General features: G+C 55.1%; 1 protein-coding gene across 1 annotated transcript in view; it reads left to right on the top strand.

Moving 5' to 3' along the window:
* Nucleotides 1-3606, top strand: part of SND1 (staphylococcal nuclease and tudor domain containing 1) — a 421950-nt gene extending 418344 nt beyond the window's left edge. The window contains exons 23-26 of the mRNA XM_010831720.1: nucleotides 33-107; nucleotides 855-1058; nucleotides 2821-2865; nucleotides 2975-3606. Of these exons, the coding sequence (XP_010830022.1) occupies nucleotides 33-107; nucleotides 855-1058; nucleotides 2821-2865; nucleotides 2975-3040 (390 nt within the window). The 3' untranslated portion in view covers nucleotides 3041-3606. The remainder of the gene's footprint in view (nucleotides 1-32; nucleotides 108-854; nucleotides 1059-2820; nucleotides 2866-2974) is intronic.
* Nucleotides 3607-9017: the final 5411 nt, after the last annotated feature.

The following is a 9017-nucleotide window of genomic DNA, read 5'->3' as shown; positions in this document are numbered from 1 at the left end:
CCCCTCCCTCCACCCGCCCGGTCACCTTGCCCCCTGCCTTCAGCACCCGCGTGCTACCAGCTCAAGCCACGGAGTATGCCTTTGCCTTCATCCAGGTGCCCCAAGATGTGAGTCTCCCCCCCTTTCTTCCTCCCAAAGGGGACCATCCCCTGACACATGACCACTGCTGCGGCCCCAGCACGTACCCACGGGAACTAAATGCAAACCCATCCTGGGTCCCAACCCCCACCCCGACCCCCGCCCACTCTCACAGGGCTGAGCCCCTACCGTGGCCCTGGCTTGGGGCCTCTGCCTCTAGCCTGCGGGGCTCTGGGCTGCAATTGTCTCCCAATACTCCTTCCAGTCTCAGAGGGTGCCACCAGAAGTGACTGTCCCCAAACAGATCTGACCAGGTCACACCTCTGCCAGAAACCCTCCGCTGGGGCCACCCAGGCTGATGGGAGGAGGTGGAGACAGTGATGACGGTCTGTTAATCAAAGGGGAGAGAAGCGTGGCCAGGGAGGTCCGGGTCAAGGCGAGGTGGCCTTGGAGTATCTGAGCCAGCTCTTGAGGAGCAGCCATGTGCAGGGTTGGGGAGGGGAGCCTGGTGGGGCAGGGCACACTGGGTGAAGACTAGTCTGCCAGCTGTAGGCAGTGGCAGGAGGTGAGTAGGGCCCTTGTCTGCCCTGGCAGAGAGGTGATTATTTGTATCATAGGTGAAAGGGGTCTGGGCACGGGGGGAGCTGAGTGGGGAGTGAGGTGATGCTGGCACATCTAGGCAGACTTCCTGGAGGTCCGGGACCAGGACCTGGGGCCCTCGCAGCCCTTGGCTGGCACTGGCCTCTCGTGCTGACCTGGGTCTGTGCCGGCCGCAGGAGGATGCTCGGACTGACGCGGTGGACAGCGTGGTGCGGGACATCCAGAACACGCAGTGCCTGCTCAACGTGGAGCACCTGAGCGCCGGCTGCCCGCACGTCACCCTGCAGTTCGCTGACTCCAAGGGGGACGTGGGGCTGGGCCTGGTGAAGGAGGGGCTGGGCATGGTGGAGGTGCGCAAGGAAAAGCAGTTCCAGAAAGTGGTACGTGCTGTGGGGGGCGGGACAAAAATGGTCCATGCTGTGGGGGTGGAGCGGCCAGCCCCTGGCATCCCCCGCCACCTCCAGCGTCCCAGAGGAGGGTGGGTGCCCCAGGAGCCAGTGGGGGAGCAGGGACCCACCATCCTGCTGCTCCTGCGGGGGAAAGATAATGGATTTGGGTTTGTTGGGGTTTTTAAAAAAAAATTAATTACTTCTTAAATTAATTGGCTGCCGGTTTGGCTGAAAACTGCAGCTGCAAACTGGAGCAGAAAGTTTCCCTTTGCCCATCCCCCCCGGTGACAGGCCAGGATGCTGTGCCAGGGGTGGCGCGGAGAGGGTCACAGCCCAGCGCGCTGTCTCTCCGGTCCTCATGTCCTCCTCTCCGAGCCCATCAGCAGCTCCCAGCACTCAGTGCTACCTGAGCCACTTACCCAGAAGACTGCCATAACCCCCTCCAGCCTGTGAGGAGCTGGACCTGAGTCCCGCCTCCCTCCTTCGTGAAACATCTGGCCCTGGGGATCAACCATTGGACACTTGAGTCTCCCGTTCATGAAGCGAGGAGAGCGCAACCAGCCTGACTGCTCCCTAGGGTGGACCATGAGGATGGGGTCTGCCAGCTGGGGAACCACCTTGCACAGCTCAGTGGTAGATCATTAGAGCCAGGCTTCTCCCACTCAGCACTGTTCCCATCCCAGTTCCCCAGCCTCTCCCCACGACAGGCCAGCCTCCAGGAACAGGCCAGGCTGGTGGGAAGCCCCCGTGCCCTTCTGCAGCACCCAGCTCCCCCGCCCTCCTGAGCTGGAGGGACTCAAGCGGCAGGGTTGAAACCAACATTCTTCTCTCTCCACTAGGCCTTGCTTCCCCCTTTTGCCTTTCCTCTCTCCGCATGTGCAGATGGGGGTTGGTGGGTCTGTAGCTCTGGTTATGCAGGTTGCTAATTCATTTGGAACAAGACTTCACTGTGGATCACTCCTGTGTCTTGTCTGGACAGGAGGGGCCTGGCCCCTAGTCTCCCTGCAGTTTCTTGGATCACTCCTAGGAGTTAGCTTAAGTTTCACTATAAACCTGGAGATCTTAGTGTTCCCCATATGGAACTACCCATAACGTTTCTGGTGTCTGTGTGAGTGCTAAGTTGCTTCAGTCGTGTCCAACCCTGCAATTCTATGGACTGCAGCCCACCAGGCTCCTCTGTTTATGGGATTCTCCAAGCAAGAATACAGTGTCAAGAAACACCTAATGTGTTTGTTCATTCACTTACTCATTCTTTCGGTAAATGTTTACTGAGGATGTACAAATCTCTGAATAAGAGACAACATTCCTGCCCCATGGAACTTGCGTTCAAGCATGAGGAGACAAAGAATAAAATAAGTCAACAAAGTTAGACATTAGACGAGTGCAATGGAAAAAGAGAAAGTAGAAGTAAAGGGAATCGGGAATGTGGGGGAGTGGTCAAAATTTTAAAGAGGATCATATGAGGTCTCGTAAAGAAGGTGACTCTTAACCAGAGGCTTGAGCAGGCGGGATAGGTAGCCAGGTGGACAGGAGAGAGAAGCATGTTTCAGGTGATTAGAACAGCCAGTGCAGAGTCTGGAAACAGCAAGAACACGGTGACTCTGCACTTGGATTTTCTTTGGAGGGAGCTGGGAACCCCTTGAGCAGGGGAGTAACGTGACCTTACCTGGGCCTCTCCCAGGCCCCTCTGGCTGCTCAGCTGCAAGTGTCCCCACCTTGACCATGATCCCATTGTTTTCTTGCCCCCCCGCAGATCACAGAATACCTGAATGCCCAGGAGTCAGCCAAGAGCGCCAGGGTGAGTTTTTGCCTCAGGAGCCCCAGAGGGTGCTGAGAGAGGGGCTTTGGCCGTCTGGGTTCCAGCCTGTCCCCCCTTCCCTGACTAGCCGTTTGCTGTTTTCTCACAGCTGAACCTGTGGCGCTATGGAGACTTCCGAGCCGACGACGCAGATGAGTTTGGCTACAGCCGCTAAGGAGGGCCCCGGGTCTGACCCCCAGCACAGCTCACGCCAGCACCCCTTCCTCTGCCGGCAGGGTGTTTTCAGCTCCAGACCTCAAATCAGGGGCATAGATTGGGTCCAGCTTTGCTTCAGTGTCTGGGAATGTCTCGTAGGACGGCATCTGGGCAGGGGGTGGGAAGAGCCCCCCCCCAACCACAGCTTTCAGGGGGCAGACATTGTCTTCCAAAAGGACAGGCACTGCCCTCTACTGTCTCTCCCCGCTGATTTTGTTTCTATTTGGAGGTTTGTAGGGGTTTTGTTCTTTTTTTTTTAATTGTCCTCAAATCAGGAAGAAACATGAAAGACTTTGTCCTAATGGGGGGCTTAATCCTGGCCCCAAGGCCGGCTGCCGACTGGCACTCCACGTCCGTCCCAGACCGCCCTTCTCCCCAGCTCTCTGTCCAGCTGTTGATCATGTGATTTTTCTGATACGTCCATTCTCAAATGCCAGCGTGTCCACATCTGCCCCTTTGCCCAGCCCTCCCTATTTCTGTATTTAAAGCTTTTGAGGCCCAATAAAATAGTACATGCTGTCTGCAGCTCTATTGGTGATGGTGGAGCCCAGAGCCCAGAATCTCGACAGCTCCAGCCAAGAGGCAACCTGGCACTCAAATGACCCCCAAGTGTGCCTGACCATGCTCCCTGAAAACAGCCAGTCACGGAATCAGGGCAGAACTTCGGAGCAACTCCCGGGGCCTGGTGGGCATACCTGGCACTATGGCCATTGTGCAGAAGCCTGAAGGCCTTCTCTTTTGACTCATCTGCACGTGAATGCTCTCAAGAACCTCAGCAGCTCAGCATACGGTGCCCAGCCGAGAGGTTGCTGGGCCTGTCCTTTGGCTGGACCCACCAGCACCCCCCAAGGGACCAGCAGGGCTCGCTGAGAGAAGTGAGGTGAGTGCTGGCTTTCTGCTGCAGCGAAAGGAAAGCCTAATGCCCAGACAGACTGGCGCAGTGCACTGAGGTCGAGGCCCCTGGTCTCCACCCGGATCCCTCCAGTATCCACTGGAGAACGAGGGGCTCCAAGAGGGGTCGAGGCCCAGGCTGAGGAGAGCCAGTCTCTCCAGGTTAGCTCTGGCTCTGTTTGACTTGACAGGGTGCCCGCAACCCCAGACTACTCTAGGCCCCGAGGGGACACCCTAAGAGTGGCTGCTGTGGTGTGTGTGGTGAGATGCCCCCGTGCTTCTCAGGGTGAGAGAGCAGGTGTGCACGTGCTGTGGAGCTCATCGTTCCAGCACCTGTGGAGTCCAGGGAACCTGCCTGTTCCCCCAGACTCCAGAGCCCCATCCTTGTGGCCCTGACCTTCCTAGGCATGTACTCAAGTGGTGGCCTGTCTTCTCGGCAGCCCCCCTTTTCTGCCCCACGTTCTGATCCGGGTTGATGCTTCAAGCTGCCATGTATTAAGATTGGTCGTTTCTTTAGTCAAGTCTTTGGGGAAAGTCAGAGGAGGTGGCCTTGTGGGGGATGGGGGGACGCTTTGTGGGGCCTGGCTGGTCAGTTCTCATCCGTCAGTGAGGTCTGGGCCCCAGAAAATTCTGGCTCCTGGCAGTTCTGCCCCACACTCACTTATTCAGGCCCAGGGCTCATGTGGGGTTCTGCCCTGGACTCCCATCTCCCTCTACTTGCGGTGACTCCAGTTAAGGGGAGAGGCGAGAGAGAGGAACCAAGGGCGGGTGGGGAGGGCTGTCACGTGCTGTGCTGCAGCCAGAACCCCTGTGCCCCCTCCTCCCTGCAGGACTCATGGGCTCTGCCTGCCAGCTCTCTGGGTTGGAGTGTCTTTGATCCTCAGATCAGAACCTCTTCATGGTTCAGTAAACCATTTCCCATGGCTCTGGACAGCCCCAGTGAGGGCCCGAGAAGGCTGCAGGAACGCAGGTGATGAAGTCTGCCCTCTGTCGTTGCTCCTAGAGAAGCTGTTCTAACCCCTGCAGGCAGGCCCACTCTCACCATGGTCTCATTTTTATCTGTCGAGGAGACCGGTCAGAGAGAAGAGAATGCCCGTCTCACCCATTTCGCTCCCTTCTGGTGGGGCCCGGAGGTAGGCACTGTGTATTCACTGGAACACAGTTGGCAAAGGGGCAAAATGCCAGCCCACTCTTTCAGTGAAAGGGTCTGAAATCATGTCTCTGTCTTAACAGTTTCCTTGGTTACGTCTGCGCCCAAGGATAAACCCTCCATGGTTCTCCAGCTGAAGCGATGCCTGAGTCTTCCCCCTTCTTACGTTCTTGCTCCAAGGCTGATTTAGACAAAGGTCAGAGTGTTCACCAGGCCCGAGGCCTTGCTGCTACTGGTTTTGGCCCCAGCTCTGTGTTCTCTTTACCATGTCAGTGGAGTTCCTGAGGTCTGTCCTGGCCAGGCAGGGCTGGGACTAGGGTGAGGTGAGCCAGGTGCCTAAAGTACAGAATTTAAGGAGGCGCTCAGAGTGTGCGGGTGCCTTGGCATATTTTCTTTTCATCCCCCGTTGAGGCCAGCCAGCATCAGCACTTGCGCAAATAGCACCAAAAAAGAAAAAAAACTATCTCCAAGGTCCTTCTCCTGCTAGAGTTGCAAAACATGCTCCTTGATGTTGGCTCATAAGCTCTACCTCCCCATCCACCTTCCTAGTTGAGCAACAGAATTATTTGAGCACCTGTCATTCATCCATCCATCCATCCACCAAACACAGGTTAAGACCCAGCAGCATGGGCACAGCCGCGGGTCTGCTGAGTGCCAAGGCCACCTCCACAGGCTCTCAGCGTGCAGTCTAGGTGCCCAGGAGGCAGCAGATGCTGAAACCCCAGTAACAAGCCTCAGCGGTGGTCTCACCCCAGGACAAGGCTGAGGCCCTTGCCTACTGTTTAGGGAGGCGTCACAGAGGAGGAGGAGGGCGGAGTCGGACTGATGGATGGCAGGAGAGCAGCACTGCCAATCTGGGCAGGCTGGGAAGTTTCCCAGATTCAGGACTGATGCTGCGGACTCCACGGTTTAAGTCGCCACTGGGATGAAGTCCTGACACCCAAGACCTCTCCCCAGCAACCCTCACCCGCCTCCTCCCTGCCAGTGGGCAGGGCCAGTAGGGCGGGCAGACAGACAGTGGAGAAAGGGTTCACACAACTGCCTCCGCTTTATTTATTGGTTTGATTACTTCTGTGTCCCAGGAAAAGAGGCAGTGGACCCCTTTTCTTGCTCTATCCCATGTTGGAAAGCAACAGGGAGGGGCTAGAGAACTGGTGCCTCAAGAGTGGTTATTGATGTCCTAATTACAAGAGGATGCTAATTTAATTTGAACCTAATTACAGTGTACTACCCTGGGTGGCATGTGTTTTAATAATTAACGTCCTTCAGATGCGTAGGAGTGTAATAATATTTACACTGGGTTGGCCAGCAGCCTGGGGAGGCGGGCTGGGGGCCCATACGCCACCCTCCCCCCGGACAGCTTGGCTGCTAGCAGGTGGGGAAGATGGCACACGAGTCCTGGTTGGCTAGGATCTTGTCAGCCTTCCCGGGGAACATGCTTGGGCCTCATTGCCAGCCTCTTCCTTGACCCCGCAGGTCGCCCCACTTTGCGGGGAGCCAGGCTGGAAGTCTGGGAGGCATCACAGCCAGCAGCGTTCACGCTCCTCCCCCACCTCACACTGCGCCGCAAAGACAGGACCCATCTCTGGTTTCCCTGGTGGCTCTGATGGTAAAGAATCTGCGATGCAGGAGACCTGCGTTCAGTCCCTGGGTCAGGAAGATCCCGCGAAGAAGGGAATGGCAACCCACTCCAGTATTCTTGCCTGGAGAATTCCATGGACAGGGGAGCCTGGCAGGCTGCAGTCTCTGGGGTTGCAAGAGTCAGACACGACTGAGCGACTAACACATGCACACTGCCTACTTGGGCCTATCCGAAGGAAGGGCTTGTTTAGGGGAGAGGAAGGAGAACCACGTGGTTTTTCTTCTCTTTTTATTGAAATACACCTTCAGAAAGGTGCACAGATTATCATTGTGCAGCTCAGATTTTCACAAAGTGAACACAGCAATATAAGCACACAAAACCTAGAACATCACCAGCCCCTCGTAAGCTTGCCCTTCAGTCACTATCTCCCCCAAAGGCAGCCCTGTTTCATCCCAGTGGATGAGTTTTGACTGTTGTTGCATGTTTGTTTTTTGGGTTTTGCCTGGTTTTGATTTTTTATGTAAGTGGAGTCCTGCAGTATGTGTCCTCATGTGCCTGCCTTTTCTCGCTCAGCTCATCTGGGAGGTTCATCCTGGTTACGTTAGCTGTGGTGTGTGCATCTCATTTCTGTACGCTCTGTTGTCTGAAGATACCACTCTTTGGTGGTTATAAAGGAGTCAGATGCTCAGCAATCTGCTAGAGCCAGAGCTCTGCCAGTTCCCAAAGGGAAATCTGCTCGTCCTCATTATGCAACTGGGGGAACGGGAGGCGACACGTTAGAGAAAGAGGAACACGATGGCAAGGCAGGGCCACTCCACCCACCATGAACCCAGAGCAGTGTGGGTGCCAGTGTGGCTCCCATGCCTAGCCTCTCAGAGCCCTCAGTGGTGGGGAAAGGTTCTATTAGCAAATTCTAGAAGCCAAGCAGAAAAACCAGGGGTTTGAGAGATGGTGGGAGGGAACTTCGGTGTCTCTACCTAGACATCGCGCCAGGCCAATGCTTTTCTTAAGTGTGGCTGGCAGACCAGCGATCTCAGAGTCACCCGAGTTGCTTGCTAAAATGCAGCTTCCAAGAATAATGCCAGGACTCTATTGGGAATGGGGGTGGGGTGAGTGAGCTCAGGCCTCATCTATCATTGCAGGAATACAGTGAGTAACATTATAACATTTGAAGTTGATAAAACAAGGAACTGGCCTATTGTTTAGCAATAAAATGGTAACCAACAGAAGATCTAAAATAGATAATGTAAAGTGGTTACCTGCCTGTAGGTAGCATTACTGGGGGTGGGGTGTGTACCCTCTTATTAATCCGTGTGTGCTATCCTTTCACCGTCAATAAGCGTTTCTCTCTTTTTTTAATTCACTCTCAGGTAGATACACATGTATCACTTCTCACTCTAGTCCTCAATTCCTGTGGGCCAGGGCCTGGGAATCTGCACTTTTGATGAGCTTCCTAGGTGACTCTGAGTTCTCGAGTTCAAGAATTAGCTATCACTGCCCACACTCAGAAGACGAGAAAGGAGACAGAGTAACTCATCCAAGGTCACCCTGTTTATTAATGGCAGGGCTAGAAATAGAAAACAAGTCCCCGGACCCAGGCTGTGATTTTTCTCTACATCGTGGCTTTTACCTTGGTGGGTACCCGTCCAATGGGCCTGGCTGTCAGAGGCCTGGGGGCAAGCTGGGGCAAGCTCAGCCGCGGGAGGCCAGGGGCCCAGGGCACTTCCACCTGCAGTGCGTTTGTAACACCTACTTCTTGTACACAGTTGCTGCTCGTGCCCTGCCAGCATCAGTGTCTGAGTCGTCTTCTCAGAAGGGACGCCGTCCAGAGCCCCCTGAACATCTAGGCCTTCAGCATCTACTGAGCACCTTCCAGTTCCAGGCACTATTTTAAGGGCTAGGATAAAAAGAGTACTAAGCCCTGGCCTTGTGGGGCTTACCGTCTAGAGGACAGTAGGTCCTGGGTGATAGGCTTAGCTAACTTCACCCAGGTAGAGGTCTTACAGGTGCTCTGGTGTTCACTTGTCCGGTTGACCGAGTGCACGCCTCGAGTGCCAGCTAATCCCTCCTGGTGTGGGGCCAGGGGCTGCTTGCACAAGTAAGAACCCCCACCAGGAGTCATGTGCAGGAGTGGTCACTGCAGTTTTGTTCCTACTTCAAATCACTGGGCACAACAGACACCGCCAAGGCATATGCACACCACTGAGTAATATTCAGCAATGAAAATGCATGTATTGTGGTAACAACAACATGGATAAACTTTGGGAACAGTAAAGCAAGCACTTCTCAGAGAACTTCCTACCATATGATGCC

This window comes from Bison bison, unplaced genomic scaffold (assembly GCF_000754665.1).
Source record: "Bison bison bison isolate TAMUID 2011002044 unplaced genomic scaffold, Bison_UMD1.0 scf7180017864530, whole genome shotgun sequence".
In the NCBI taxonomy this organism is placed as follows: Eukaryota; Metazoa; Chordata; class Mammalia; order Artiodactyla; family Bovidae; genus Bison; species Bison bison.
Note: the sequence above shows the minus strand (reverse complement) of the source record. Positions and strands in the feature narration are given on the sequence as shown.